Below are 16632 nucleotides of genomic sequence, written 5' to 3'. Positions count from 1 at the left end.
CGTTTGTCATGGCTAATTAGCAATATTAGATGAAGTTTTTCTTCTTCAAAGGTCTGATTTTTTTCTCATTTATTTATGTCAGAAGTGATAAACAGAGTAGTTAAAAGCTTCTCTGGGTGCAATAGTGAGAAAAGCAACATGTTCTTTTACACCTCAGAGGTTCAAGGTTCAAATCCCAGTGGAGTACAGCAACTCTGTCTTCTTTATAGTGAGAATAATTAAAACTTTCAAAGTGCAGAAAGTAAAAGTCTTAAATATAGCATGGAATAATTCAATATACAGGGAGAAAGTACTGTAACTTGATTAATGAATAAGAGAGAGCAAGTATAGAAAATGCAATAAATTAACCCAATCAGTTGCCTTAATAGTTGAGACAATTCTTGCATGCGTAAATGGAGCATGGCACAAGATTATTTTTCATTCCTCTTAAGTATGATATGACCTTGCAATGTGATTTTCCATTTATATTCACGCTGTTCATCCTGAAGCATCACCAAGTGACTCAGACTACACACGGGTTGCTTTATTCACCACCAAAATGCGACCACTTCAGGGGTGAAACTTCTGTAGTACAATATATCACAACTTAGACCAAGAAATGCAGAATAAATATTTCATGTAAAGTGCAGGGGGAGTTTTGGTAGGAAGAATGTAATTGCCCAACGTGGAATTTGGCCACAACCTGTGGTTAACACTACTACTGAAATAATGACTTGGGATCTTTAATGAGAAGTGGTCAGGGCCTCCATTTAATATCCTTTCTTGGTGATGACTATAATCAAATGAAGTGTTTTGAAACTGGGAGCCATTTAAGTACCTTGTATAAATACTTAGTGCTGAAATGACAAATGTGTCTTTTTTTCCCCCCCTTTCAGCCACAGCAACAGCAAGTGGCTACTCAGCAGTTGGCCTTTCAGCAGCAGCTCTTACAGATGCAACAACTGCAGCAGCAGCATCTCTTGTCTTTGCAGCGCCAAGGTCTGCTAACAATCCAGCCTGGCCAAGCTGCTCTCCCGTTGCAGCCTCTTGCTCAAGGTACGTGTGCAGTCTGGGAACCACCAGCTGTAAACCTCCATCTCGGGGCATTAGAGAAGACAACAAATACATCTAAAATGAACTGACAGGCAGGTTACTCATTAGAAGGTTTGTAGCTGTTCTGGGGAAGCACAACGCTGAAGTGTTGGATTGCTCGAGCTAGAGATGGGCAAATAGTATGGAGTCTGGGTTGAGTTTGCATGAGCGTCCAGAAGGCTGGACTTGAACCTCCTGGGTCTACAAATCTAGATTTGTTCAGAATAGGCCTTGCTAGAAAGATTGCTGGCACTTTGGTCATGGCTAGGAATAGCTGGAGAACAGCCTCTCGTGTGTTGTTTCGGCACTTCACGTCCTTCCTGACGGGAAATCAGACATGGGAAACTCAGACCCAAACATTACCAATCACTGGAAGTTTGATTCCCTTTTATCTCTAGATCTGAGCAAAGGTGGGAATGTTTGGGATTTTTCTATGCCTGTTTTCTATGCCTTTATTCTGCACTAAGAACACACACAGTGGACCAGATCCTCAGCTGGTATAAACTGGCTTAGCTTCATTCTCCTCTCAAACTGAAACAAATTGGGATTAACTCCATTGAAGTTAGTAGCATTATGTTGTCATAAATTGAGAATTAGACCCCTTGCATCTTTCCATAGTCGCATACTCTGCAGTAACTTAGTACTCCTCTGAAGTACTTAGGTTATTAAAGATTTTTTTAAATGTGTCAATAGGTCCTTTTTATTTAGCAATACTTTTGAGAACGGTAAAAATCTAGTTTATTCTTTCTCTACTTCATTTTCACTGAGTTTATCTGTGTTACAAGCCTTAAGACACTGAGACAGCCTCAGCCCAGGCTGTTCTTATTAAGAAGGCAGATTGTTCAAAGTTGGCATGGCTTGAGGAGGAGCAGGTCTTTAAAATATAATGCTGGTATTTCTGAAGAGTCTTCTCTTCCCTTCTCCCATCCCCTCCTCCACAAAAAAATGTCTGTAAATTTAAAGAGTCACCTTAGCCTCTCAAGTCAGCTCAGGTTGAATGATTTGGTTTCTTCAAAGCTGTTAGCCTCAAGGCTCCTACCAGTTGCTAAACCCTGTAGTGCATTTATATTCAGATACACTCACTTAAACTGAAGGAAGAAGTTATACTTCCTTATCTCCCCATTCCCCCTAAAATATACATATTGCTGCGAGAGGGAGGGTGATATAGCCAGCAGTTCTCTCCTCAGTGGACGTAGGGAGATACCTAGTGTGATGGAATCCTCATTGGCCAGATTGGGCCACATGTTTACTTCCATCCTTTTCCTAACTTCAGTTTGAAGAAATTAAATTCTGCATATGTCATTTATGCCTTGGCTGCCTAATAATGGAGGTCTGACATTGGACTTGCCACGCACGCAAATCTTCCGTTGATTTCAGTGGAGACAGTGTCTGTGAAGGCTGCAGGATTGGGCCTTTGATATTTACTTCTCCTCTAGTGCATCTTTGTCAATGGGGTGGGGAGCAATAGTACGGAACTAATCCAGAAAAAAGGCACGTAGGCTATGCCATTTGTACTTGCAAAATGTTACAACGTGCATTAATTACACCTTCAGATTTATTGTTGGAAACATCGCAAGCTGTTCCTACACACCCACTGGACTCAAGCTTCAACCTTTCTAATTTTTCCCACAGCTCCTATACTATTAAGTTTGCTCAGTAAGGTTCATTGTATAGTACATCAGTTAAGCTGTCCAAAAGAGGGCAATTGGGCAGTGACAAGACACGCTCATGTGTAATGTGAAAGAAATGAATGTGGTGATGCATGAAGTGTAATCTGTGCAGTAACACATCAGAGACACCAGTAGGTAATTCAGCAGTCATGGCATTGATTGATATGGTTAGCAGTGTAGTATAACTATTAGTCCCTACAACATTAGGAAGTAGCATATTTAAAACCTAAGGGGTGCCTAGCTGCATGCCAGAGTTCACATAAATATAAACAAAGGTGCTTCAGAGGTCTGATTCTAGTGGGGAAATGAACTATAGTGTTGATATCATCCCTTGTGAAACTGGGACTCAGTTTAAAAGAAAAAAGTAACTTGAGAATTCAGGCAGGTTGGAATACAACACATTTTTTTTTTCATCAGAGAGAGAGATGATGGCTTAAAACTGATGTCATTATGAGGTTTAAATCAACTTTCTGCTTCCTTGAACATGGTCACCTGGGTATGGAGGTACAAGGACAAAAAGAGGTTGAGCAACTCAGTTTGTCTTTGAGCCAGTGATACCTGGGGTTGTGAAATTGAGTTCCAAGAACAGTAATCTGTCAACTGTCCCCACAACATACATTTTTTAAACCCGTGCCTGCATTTTCTTTCATAATGAAAGGGACTAGTTGTCCTGAAAAATGCAATGATGAGCCAGGATTATGGTTTAAAATAATTTGTAAAAATGCTTTAATTTTAAAAAGTATCTCTTGTGTACCCTTTTCTTTTCAGAATATTTTGCCAGACTGGAACAAATACTGTAAAACACACACAAACCTCGAGTAAATGTAGACTTGTATTGATGACAAATTAAAGCATTTGCTACCGAGTCATATTTTAGATGGCGTATAGTAGTTGTAATATTAATAAACATTCCCAAGGAGTGAACCACAATTTATATGTAATTTTTGTTTTGGTTTTCAGAATTCGTTCATTGTTTAAAACTACATTTTTGTTTCAGCACTTGTCTATTGTCTTATACAAAATAGCACATCCTCTGATGTTATATTTTTGTAATCTTCGCAGTTTTTTGTACTTGGACACATCTATAATCTGGATTTTACATCTGTACACAGCAACAATTTTAAAATAAACCCAATGTCAGCAGCATTTTGAACTATTAAGGCTAGTTCTTCAAAATCAGGGTATAAAATTAAATGATCAAATTTCACTTCAGATCACTGCTGGGTGCGAATAATAGGATGGAGGCATCTAATTGTCTGATTGCTCTTACAAATTAAGCAGGTATACAGTTAAATCGTGGTGTTTGCACTTACAAAGTTGCAGACATAAATAATTGTGGCCACAGATAGTTGCACGTGCAATTTTAGAGGCTTGATTTAAAACTTGGCCCTTAATATTAAAGTGAAATTATATAATGGTAAATTATATCATTTATTATGTTAATGGGCATATTTGATTTGATTTTTAGCATTTGTTCATCATTTTGGAAGATGTGTTTAGGGGCACTGTATTTAAGAACCATTTAGATTGATGAGCAATAAGCATATCTTTCAGCTGTTAATTTAACAATTAAGTTAGGAATCATTTTTGGAAATATTGTTGAAGAGTTAAATTTTGCTTTCTAACCAAGTGATTTGGTCATTTAAAAGTAACTGGTATCACTTGTGTGTATATATATGATGTCATAATTACAATTCTGTTATCTAATCCCGTCTGAGCTGAAACCCTGGCTCTTATTACCTACAATTCTACTACACAGCATTTGCTGCCTTCCACTTCCAAACTGAACATTGCCCTCATACGCTGAAAGGTGACTATAATTCTCATTAATGTTAATATGAGTTTTGCTTGTGTATTAAGTGTAGAACAAACCTACTGACTTTGGGGGAGGGGGTTATTGCTATAACACTTAAAAGCTTTGTCTTCAAATGAAGCATTAATACATCTAAAAATGATGTAGATGAATTCTAAAAGATTTTCCCAGTTAAAAATCTACTACTTGTCTACAGATAGTGGAAAATAATAATAATAATGTAAATGGACTATTATTCTGTCTCTATTTGTTTATCCCTCCAAAATAAAAATCGGTGTCGTGGACTCATGTGGTCTCGTATCAATATGTTATCAACAACAGACAAGCCTATTCACTTTGGTTGCAATTGAATAAACAGTGGTGTAAGGGTCAGCCCTATTCACAGGTAATTGTTAGCATGCAGACAGTCCTGTCAAGTATGTTAGCTAAAAATACATCCCACACTGTCACTTTGCAAGGTGTTCAAAAATAATCGCCCAGATGCAGCAAAACAGGACAGAGTCTTGTGTACTGACCTTTCTCTTTGTTTAATTTGCCTCAGAGGTTTATTTTCAGGGGACAAGTAATAATTGAATATGTCTAATAACTAAATGCTCATTTGGGACAAAATCCATCAAAATATAATTGGCATTTGATATGTATGAAAGAAAAATGACTTGGCTTTAGAGCGATAGATGTGTCCTAAGACTGTCTGATCACCTAATGTATAAATTGAAGCTTCTTTTATAATATATAGTAATTGCAGATACTTAAGCATTTTTGCATTTTTGGTAGTAAACCGTTAGCAGAGACCAACTGTTTTTGTTAATGCTACTCTCAGAAAGGCGGGGAAGGTTATTGGTCTGTCGTGCAATAATTTACTCCTCTTTGATATGCAAACGATCCACGGTGAATATAAAAAAATCCTATCAGACTCATTTCACAGTTCTTAACCACTTAGATTCTCTGGAGTCTATCGCCTCATTAGACCAGTGCTCTCCAAAGCTAGCATAATTAAAATCTTTAACAGTTTAGCAAAGTAAAGATGTTTGGCTGATCACGTTGAGATGATTATCTATCCATTGTATTCTAAATGACAAAAATAAATTAAATTTAGACCTTGGCATTTTTTATTATGTGTTTCAAATGAATATAATGCATACTGCCTCCCCCTCCCAATACCGTAGGTTTGATAGGATACACGCCTGTTTGAGCTGCGGCTGTGTATTCAGAAAATGGCAGATTTCCTTAGGATAGCTGCAGCATTACAACACCTTGAAACAATGAACACTGGACCAAATACCCAGGAAGTCCTACTCTAAAGCAGATTTTTTTAAAAAAACCTTCAGGATTTTATATGTTTTACATGTCTTTAAAAAGATGCCATCACTTCTGCTTATTTTATTCTCCCATACCCTTCTGAAATAGCATTGAAATGTTCTGTGATGTGAGAATGTGAGGTGTTAGATCATGCATTCTGAATAAAGATTATGTTTATAACATGATCAAAGTATAGAGTCCAGGCTGTATTGGGCCATGTTACTTCCTGATGTATCACCAAGGATGAATTTTATCCCACTGGTGTTGTGTAAAGTTATCTCACCTGGAATGCTGGTTGAATATTGTAAATAAGGCTGGTGTCCATTTTGATGCTACTATGAAACAACATTTCTTGAAGCTTATTTTATGTTTTCATTTCCCTTTTGAATGGCTCATTAGCATTGATCTAAGAAATGACAGTAATAATAGTGTTACTTTATAGAAAGTTATACAGTTTTTCAATAGACACATCCATCAATTAAGAGAGCAGTACTAGAAACCAAAATTAATGAGAAAGATAGGTGTGTTAATGAAATAATCATAGTATAATCAATTTGACTGTTAAAATTTGAAAAGCATTCCTGGAAGACAATATGATTTCATAATTTATGTCTAAAAGTGATTAATAAAAACTGTATTTAATAATAAAGCTATTTGTCATCATTTAAAACTAAAGCACAAAATTAGTCATATTGTGATTCATGTTGTCATAATAACACAGTTGAATACTTTTATATGAAGATCTTCCTTGGCTCTAAAAATAAATTAGAATGTATTCAGTTATTTTTTTAAAAACACAACAAAACTTCTTCAGATGGCTGCAGAGTATAGCCTGGCCCCACTTTCTTGCAGTCATCTTGCAGGCAAAATTCATTTGGAGCTCTGTCTCCAAAGAGACTCTGGGATTGGGCCCTCTGGTACAAAAATCATAGAAATACTAATTAATGGCACATATTTTCCCCGAGAAATCTTGCTTTAATAGGAACTACATGTTGGGTGCTAATCAGTTTAGCAGGAAACATGAAGTGTTACTTCTGTATTAGCCTTTAGTTTAAAAAAAAAAAAACCCCACGGAAAACTAACATTAGGCTTTGTTTACTGACTCTTTGATTTAATTACTGTTTTAAGAGGGCCGAATTAGCTGTTAATTGATTTAATTATCCAATTTGTTTGTTTCAGGCATGATTCCAACAGAACTGCAGCAGCTCTGGAAAGAAGTGACAAGCTCTCATACAGCAGAGGAAACAGCAAGCAACAACCACAGCAGTTTGGACCTCTCCACCACATGTGTCTCCTCTTCAGCACCTTCTAAGACCTCCTTAATAATAAACCCACATGCCTCAACTAATGGACAGCTATCGGTCCACACTCCTAAAAGAGAGAGGTAGGTGCTAGTAGAATTTACATATATCTACGTGTAAATCAGTATCTGGTTATTGTGATATTGGTGACTCTAACATGAGATTTCAGAGTAGCAGCCATGTCAGTCTGTATTCGCAAAAAGAAAAGGAGTACTTTTGGCACCTTAGAGACTAACAAATGCTTATGCTCAAATAAATTTGTTAGTCTCTAAGGTGCCACAAGTACTCCTTTTCTTTTAACGTGAGATTATTTACAATGATGGCCAACAACCTGGCCCACATTTTGCCCTTGCTTTCTCTTCCTGTTGATTGCAGTGAGTTTTCAAAAGATTTATGATAGGGCAGAATTTGGCCCTTTTGTTTAGGGCTTTATGGCTTGCTGATTGGATGACTGTTACATAAATGCATGCATGATTAGTTTATTAAAACTGTATTGAATATGATCTGTGATGTGACGATTATAATTGTTTTAACTTTTCCAACATGGCATTAGTGTTACTGTTGATGTGCCCTAGGGATTTAAATCAGGGGTGAGGAATAATTAGTTGGTCAGTACCACCGATTTTATCATAAATAACTTGCTTTTGTTACCATGCTGTAGTTCCTTATCTTACATTATGTTATATGGTTGCAGATCTTCTGAACTCACCCACTCCCACAAAACAGAGCAGACTTGAATTCTCCAGGTTGATAAGAAGTGCAACATATCTTTTAAAGTACCTGTAAATTCAGATCACTGGCACAGGGTTGGTTTTTAAAAGTTTGAACTAATTTGTACTTGCCTGCGTGGTAGTTTGAAAGTGGTGGCTTAATTCAGGGGTTGTCTGTTGAAGATGCTTCTTAAGTATGGTTCCACTTGATGTGAAGGCTATTTCATTGAGGTTTTTTTTCCCGTGAAACTTGTGCATCACTTCCATAAGGTACTTTTAACGTTGTATTTTTAACTATTGATTACAGTGAAATATATACTCCTAAGTAAAGGGCAGTTATTGTTCTTGTTTGGAAAGCTACTGTAAGAGTTCAGGCTTACGGGTTAGTCTGAACCCCATGCACGCACACGTGTCAAACCAAGATTTATATTCTACGAAAGAGAGTTTATCTGTGCTTGAAAAATGATACCAGACACTTACTAGCCAGAGACTGATACGAAAAATGAAAGATGTCCCCCTCGTGAGGTCCTACAGCATGCTCTGATGAGAAGTGCAGTTCCTATCCCCAGTGACATGATGGACAGGTGTGTTTGGGATTCCAGTCATGGAGCCTGCTCTATCTTTCATATGAACTCTCACCTACTTTTAGCTGCTGGAAGGAGATCCTCCTCTCCGAACCCCCTACAGTAATCTTCATCCTTCTACCAGCCTGCCAACTGCTGGAGACAGGATATCTCTGCTATTCCATCCTTCCTCCAAAGAGCCTCTGGTTTTCTACATAGTTTTCCCAAGCAGCACAGTGAAATTGACACGATTCCTTTCCCTTTCCCTTTTGTCCACAGAGATTCTGAGCAGCAACGTTGAGATTGACCAAAGTCTTGCTTTTCTCTTGGCTGCTAATTGGAACTGGGTCTGCAGACTAAGGAAGACAGTTCTGTGTACATTAGTTGACATTTCAGAAGATTCTCTTCACTAGCATAGAAATGTTTAGTTTTTGATGAAAGCTAGATTCCACAGAAATGGATAGTTTTGTTCTTCCTTCACCCCTTTTATTCACCGGGAAGTGGATGAGTGATTTTTTTTCAAGCCTGGGAGTTATTCCAGTGATTGAAAGCATGTTGAAAAGAAAACTACATGAACATATCGTGCATCTTTCTAACATTAAGAAAATCAAGCTGTTTATGTAGAGGTATAATATAGAGAAGAACACATCCTTGAGAAAATTACTGTTGAGATGTTATGTACAGTAGGAATAATTTTGTAACTTATATAGGAAGGACACTGACATTCATATGAGTGTACATTCATATATAGATATGAAACCAATGTACTAGTTATAACACACACCATCCAGGATATAGTTTCCATGAAAGACTAGATGGGATACTAAACTAACTTGATAGTGTTTCATTAAATGATTAGATTGTATCTTTGCTTCTTGTAAAGCTGAACAAGAAGAGTTTTTATGATTTTCTGCTCATATTTGTACTCTTGTATTTTTTCAAAATATCTCCGTTTTTTAAAACAATTAAAGACGACACAATTGAATGGGTCTACCCTCACTTAGTAGGAAACAATAGGTCCCTCCCTACGTTAAGTTAGGAACACAGTGGAGATAGAATCATAGGACTGGAAGGGATCTTGAGAGATCATCTAGTTCAGTCCCCTGCACTCATGGCAGGACTAAGTATTATCTAGACCATCCCTGACAGATGTTTGTCTGACCTGCTCTTAAAAATCTCCAATGATGGAGATTCCATAACTTCCCTAAGCAATTTATTTATGCCATGTATGGGATTTATGATGCAATGGATTTATGAATCAATTTTGAAATAGGAACTTGCTTTCCATATTATTGTAAAGCCGAGCTGAAAATATTTTGTCTATACAGTATATTATAAATGTTGGTCTGAATGCAATTACCTTTCACAAACAAGGTGATACGTATGTTTTGTTAGTGAAATTCCACACAGTTGATTAAAAAATTATTAGTATATCGCTGAATGTTTTGAGATATAATAGGTTAGTGAGAGACCTTAGAAAAAACCTCAATTGGATTTATAATACACAATATATTTTTAGCTTATTACAGTACTTAGTTGTTTATCTATTACATTCCCTTTATTATCAAAACATAAAAATACAAACATGGTTGGGAATTAAAATAAAAGGGCTCTGGACTTCACTTTGCCTTTCTCTATTTGAGGTACTGAAGGTTTATGCCGTCCATTTGCTGCAGTGATTGAATTACATCTTTATCCATAAGGAGAACAGGAGACTATACACAGAAGAATGCCTACTGATGCACTTAAGGTTTCTGTAGCAGTCTGATCAGGCATTGTGGTGCCTGCCTAGATTTCACATGACACACAAAACTCTTCTTGTTTAGATGTATTTCACTCATTTCCTCTTAGAAAGAGTATTTGTGTACCATCCCTGTATTCAGGGTGGTGAATGAGTAATAAGAAAAAAGTACCCTTCCTATGGGTAGAGATGTATATTTAAAAGCAAACAGAGGGAAGAAACCTACAGAATAATAGCAGAGAGAACATAGACTTCATAGTTTTGTTCTCATCTAATACCAGATTGAAAAATTAAACTTGGGAAATAAGAATATGGACCTGATCCTGCCCTCAGTGCTCAGTCAAAACCCATATTGACATAAATGCAGATTTTGCTCAAATAGGAAGGGATGTCAGGATATGGTCTGGTGTGTCAGGAAGTGTACAAATGGCACTTCTGAACATCAGTCTAGACCTAACACTTCTCAGTAGTAAGCTACAAGCAGTACACAAACTCCTTGGCAGCACAGAAAGTTCCTTTCTTAGCAACACACTATCCTGTGGATAGTTTGGGGCAGTTGCTTTTCTGCCCGGAGAATGGTCTTTCTGAGGGCACAGCAGATTTTCGTCTTGGTGCCCTGCCTGTCCTCTCTGGCACCCTGAAACCTCTAGGAGGGTAAGCAAGAAAATGGATTGCAGTGGCTTAGACAGCTGTTGAGACCCGCAGTGATGTGACGGGCACTAGTACAAAACCCTAAAATTGACCGATGGCTCCCAGCTCTGTGGGCCAGATCCTGGCCCCTTGCTACAACACGTTAGCACTGCTGCAGTGGCTCAAAAGAGTAGCAAAGCTGCACTAGTTGGGGCAAGTGAAGATTCCTCCAGCAGGAGAAACTCCCCTGCACATAGGGCATGGGTCTAGAGGAGGAAACAGGACCAGCACTTACAGGCCCTTTATCCCCCAATCCCTCTTGGGCCTGTATTGAGCACTGCATGGCTGGACTCAAGGATTGATTTAGTTGGGATGATTTAGTTGGGGATGGGTCCTGCTTTGAGCAGGGGGTTGGACTAAATGACCTCCTGAGGTCCCTTCCAACCCTGATATTCTATGATTGGAGCCTGTGTCTTTTATTCCATCTGACCCAGCTCATTCAGCAGAACAGCCAGTTGCATGAATTGGATTGGGGCTGAGAAGAGCGTGAACTAGCTGTGGCTCAGTCCTGGTAAGATGGAGCTCATTTCAGCAGAATGTGGAAAGCCACAGGAAGATTTGGCAAAGATGAAATCAGCATCCTGACTGGAGGAATGTAAGCACCACTTGTTATGCAGATCTGCTGGTTGGGCTGGCTGGATCCCCCAGGGGTTGCTGGGGGCTCAAGTTGCCAGTGAAGCCAAGTGCCCCCCTCTTTTTTTTCCCTGCATCAGTAGGAACTGACAAGCATGTACATTTCCATTTCACGTGTGGGTGGAGCACCAGATATTTGTGCGTGTGCTACTTCCGGACTAAGTTGTTGTAACACACACTGCAATGGGACTAGACTTTGAGACCATCTGGAAGCTGGACTTCATGCAGAACACAACTGCCCACTTACTGAGCAGTGTTTCACATGGGGAAACATTGCACAAGCGCTCCATAGTCTGTCACTTTGTATTGAACCAGAGAGTCCTGCATGGTTTGGGCAACCCAGATGGCATCCTCCTCGCGCCCCCGTGTGATATCTGTGGGTTGATTATCAGGGGAGTTGCACCTGTTTAAAAGAAATGGAGCTTGTGACAGGGCATCGTCAGCGTGAGACCAGTGAAACTTGCTGTCAGCCTTGGTCTGACCCAGTTCGGAGTTACTGATTTAGATTTAAACAATAAAAAACACAGGAAAAACTCCAAATGCCCTAACAATTAATCCATTTACAGCCACACACTAATGATCACCCAGCTGCAATAAATAATCACATGCGGGTAGGAGTAATATTCGCTTGTAGGGTGTGCATAAAGCTTTTCCTCCCCCGCATTGGGGTTTTGGACAGGGAGTGAGTGAGCTTTAGGGGTGCAAGCTGGTTATGGAGTTGCCATAATTGTTGTCCCCATCTTCCTCCTTCCTGGCACACGTTACTGGGGCACTTTGTTCTGGATTTTGTGGCGTTATTGATCCTGTGGACTTGATTCTGTTGTTGCTGACCATGCTGTAAAGCAGAGTAACTCCACTGAGCTCAGTGGAGATAGAAGTACCTGTGTAAAACGATTTGGAGATCAGTGTCATCACTGTATGTTCTGGACGAAGGGATTTGAGCAATGGATAAGTACTTAAAAAGAATGGGGGAAATAATTTTTGTTTTTATTTTTATTTTTTTACCATGCTCAGATGTCACCAAGCTAAGGCCCCAGTCCTGCAGCTGGATACCCATAGGCATAAGGATCTGCTTGCACACATCAGATTGGTGGATCGGGGCTCAGATTTGTGATGGTGGTGGCAGTGATGGCAACTATAGTTAATCAGTGGAGACAGTCACCCAGAACTGGATCACAGTTCTCCTCTACAGCTAGACAAATAGAAAATTCAACCACCTATGCTCCGAATCTTCTCTTGGATGTCCATGCACAGCTTCAGGAGACTCAAGTGGGAACCAAATGCATTTTGGAGCAGTGGGTATTCCCAATTTATAAAATAGGTCAAGAAAAGAGAAAGGTTGGCTAAGAGGGTTGGTTTTGTTTTTTTAATGCCCTGTGCATATTACTTTGATAGAAACCCTTTTTTAATTAAATGTTATAATTCCAGCTAGAAAAAATGGGTTAATGCTTTCATTCACTTTGTCTTTAAATGTATATTACATTTATGCTTTTGTCCCACATTGCACCCAGTTCTGTAAGTAGCAGCAGCAGCTCTGGGGTTTGGTGCATAGCAATCTGTTAAGGAGATAAATAATCTTCTTTGGCATGACACTCCTACTCTCCTCTTTAATTTGTCTTACACAAGGAAAATTATAATTAAATCATTCAGGGTAAACCCTTGAGTGTTGAGAAGGAAAAAACACACTTTGGTAAAGATTGCCAATAGAGACCAACTTCCCTGTTGTGGCGTGCAGAGACATTTATCAATATTCAGCACTATTAAAGGGAGAACATTTCGTGTGATTTGTGAGGCGGATGCCAAAGCTCAAATCAAGGCTTGTTAAGATCCTTTCCCCATGCAATCATGGGTATTCAGCATCATTAGAATTCAGCACTGCCTGTGTGTTTCATGCTTTGATTTTACTCAGACAATTTAATAATGTTTATTGTGCTGATTTTATATATATATATATATATATATATATATATATATATATATATATATATATATATATATATATATATATATATATATATATATAATGTGTGTGTGTGTGTGTGTGTATATATATATATATATAATATATAAAAATTCACTCAATGCAATAAACATACCTCAGTCGTCAGTACCCTAAGGGAAATATTTAGTTATAGATACTTGTATTCACAAAGGAAAAGAAAAAGTGAGACTATCAACTAGCATGCAAACCTCTCATCATCTTATCAGCATTTGGGTTTCTGCAATAACAAGCGCTCTTTTCACAGTAAGTAAATAAGTAAAGTCAGTTAAGAACGTCTGCTGTATGTAGAAGCATCAAGGGCAATACCTTGTCTTTTTCATATTGTTCCACTGCATCTTCATTTTGGAGAAATTCATGCATTTTGTTAACACGGCAGCAAAAATGTATTTGCTAACGTGTTTTATGTATGTGACTCCTTACTTTAAAGGTTGTGGGGTGTTGTCATAGCTGTAACATAAACATGTTTAAAGTATTTGTACATAAGTATTTTAAGTCAAAGTATATCTAAATGCATGACTCATTTAAAATGATCTGAAATTGTCCAGAGGTTTACAATAGATTATGATCCTGATCTCCTTTGTAAAACACTTTGAAATCAATTTATGAAAAGCTAGATGGTACTATTATTATGTAATGTAACACATAACGTCCTCAAGTATTCTCAGGTGTCTGTACACTGATCCAGTCCCCCTACATAAGTTACAGCGATCCTCAGGCTGCTGTAACTTATGCCAGTTGTCAGCAATCCCAAGAGGCTGGTATGATAGCTGGAATTTTTGGGGTGTAGAGAAGCACATGCTACACCAGTTCTGTGTCTTATAGACTTTAAGGTTAGAAGGGACCATTGTGATAATCTAGTCTAATCTCCTGCACATTGCAGGTCACAGAACCGTACCCTCTCCTGAAATAGACCCCTAACCTCTGACTGAGTTACTGAAGTCCTCAAATCATGGTTTAAAGACTTCAAGTTACAGATAATTCACCATTTACACTAGTTTAAACCTGCCAGTGACCGATGCCCCAAGCTGCAGAGGAATGTAGAAGAACCCCAGGGTCTCTGCTAATCTGACCTGGGGGAAAATTCCTTCCTGACCCGAAATATGGCGATTGGTTAGACCCCGAGCATGTGGACAAGATCCACCAGCCACACACCTCGGAAAGAATTCTCTGTAGTAACTCAGAGCCCTCCCCATCTAGTGTCCCATCTCCAGCAGTTGGGGATTTTTACTACTGGCAGTCACCAGTGGGCCACCTGCCTTTGTAGGCAATTTCATTATACCATCCCCTGTCACCAGAGAATCCTCCTATGCTGGGGGCGATCCTTCTTTAGATGGATCTGTAGACTTTAGGGCTGTTTTGCGCCAGCAGTGTAGACCAAAAAAAAAAAAAAAAAAGCAGCTTTGCCACAGGAGAGAATCTAGGGCAATATGATTTTTGTTCCTGTGTCCTGGAGAGTGTCAATTCTAAGTCTGCAGCTCTGTGTTGATTGCAACAACAAGATGATGACAGGTGTCCTTGTTCATGTACATATATATATGTAATAATTCATTAAAATAGTTCTATTAGTTTGAGGGTTGCAATTATATATGTGAATTATGATATAGTATTACTAGACACAGGAAAAAACTATTTGTCCAGTAAACCTTTCTAAAGCCTCCAGGAATTCCTGGTCTCATTTTTACTGTCTTTTTATCCTTTTCTACCATATCTGAATCTCTTTCCTCCACATAAGCAGGCAGTTAACTCATCGGATAAATAAATGGAATAAATAAGTAGATGACTTATGTGACTATTTACTTGCATGCATTGCGGAAGGAATTAGTCTTGAGGAAGGATCTAAAGGAGGAGAGGGTAGTGGCGTGGCAGACCATTGATCTGCTTACTAAGCATAATATATAGTGTTTGTTTTAACCTTGCATGCCAACTAAGGTTGCCAACTCTCCAGGATTGGCCTGGAGTCTCCAGGAATTAAAGATAGTCATGTGATAAAATCTCCAGGAATACGTCCAATCAAAATTGGCAGCCCTAATGCCAACCAATCATTGGGCTAAATTCAGTGGCCCTTAACTGAGTGAATAGTGGTTCAGCTTGATTATAGACTACGGAATGTGGCCCGTTATTAATAGTCTGGATGAAATAATTCGGTCTATTGTCCCTATATACTCCCGGGGTCTGATTATCCATTGCCTTACTTCTTGTGTAGTCATTGGCACTCATTCTACACTGGTGCCAGTGATGCAGGGCAAGGGAGAATCTGCTCCTCTACATCCACTTTCTTCTATGCAGTTGGTTTTTGAAACCTTCATCAGTATGCACTCCTTATACCTCTAACATCGGCCTACATCTATTAGGTTACATCCGATTTATTTCCTCCTTCGACCCCCTTCCGCCTTCCGTCCAAACAGGTATTTGTAAAATCTGAGTTTCAGTTGCATTTCACTTTACATTCTGCCTTAAAGGAAGGCTGAGCTCTGTTCCGTAGGCCAACTGTGACAACCTTTTTCTGTGTTCTGCACAACAGAAATGCATGCGATTCCCTCCATTGCATGTGGCTCCAAGTTAGGGAGAATCTACCGTAACAGGATTGAAGGGGAAAGCGGTGTCCTCCTGCCTATCACACCCACATCTCTTCCAATTGCAGCTTTGCCTGACCAAGGTCGGCCAGGAGGGGAGGAGTTAGGAACATGCACACTGGATAGATTTCCCTCCTAAATGTAGATAACAGTGCAGTGAGCATTGTAAGTCATTACAGCCCTGCCTAGCAATAATTCTGTGTCTTTAACATACTACATAAGAGAGTTTTGGTGCCACATAGGGAAGGGCAGCTAAAGGCATCAAAAAGTTGCTCCACATACCAACCCTCCTCCTAAGAATTGGGGGGAGTGAGGATCATATAGACGTCAGCAGACCCTGCATTTGGCTTTATATATATATATGAGGTTACCATGGACATTACCATATTACCCATGGAGCTTGGCTTGCTCTAATAATCAATGCCAGCCCCTCTCTTTTCCACAATACAGGTGGTACTGAGCAGATGATGTAGTTGGGTGGAAGCTCACAAGAGGTGGTGGATATTGTTTGTCTCCTGCACTTTTACATAGACACATAGAAGATTAGGGTTGGAAGAGACTTCAGG

The 16632-nt window shown here is 39.0% G+C and overlaps 1 protein-coding gene across 50 annotated transcripts in view; it reads left to right on the top strand.

Annotated features, from left to right (window-relative positions):
• The window catches only part of FOXP1 (forkhead box P1), a 510145-nt gene that overhangs the window by 423246 nt on the left and 70267 nt on the right, over nucleotides 1-16632 (top strand). For 24 of the 50 annotated variants that reach the window (XM_043519289.1, XM_043519293.1, XM_043519288.1 and 21 more), the window contains 2 exons: nucleotides 882-1035; nucleotides 7033-7237. In XM_043519289.1, coding sequence (XP_043375224.1) covers nucleotides 882-1035; nucleotides 7033-7237 — 359 coding nt within the window. Of the gene's footprint in view, nucleotides 1-875; nucleotides 1036-4500; nucleotides 4552-7032; nucleotides 7238-16632 lie in introns of all 50 variants that reach the window. The other 26 variants (XM_043519263.1, XM_043519262.1, XM_038408275.2 and 23 more) reach the window with 2 other exon arrangements.

This window comes from Dermochelys coriacea, chromosome 7, assembly GCF_009764565.3.
Source record: "Dermochelys coriacea isolate rDerCor1 chromosome 7, rDerCor1.pri.v4, whole genome shotgun sequence".
Lineage (NCBI taxonomy): Eukaryota > Metazoa > Chordata > Testudines > Dermochelyidae > Dermochelys > Dermochelys coriacea.
The sequence above is the reverse complement of the archived record's forward strand: the minus strand, read 5'-3'. Positions and strand labels throughout refer to the sequence as shown.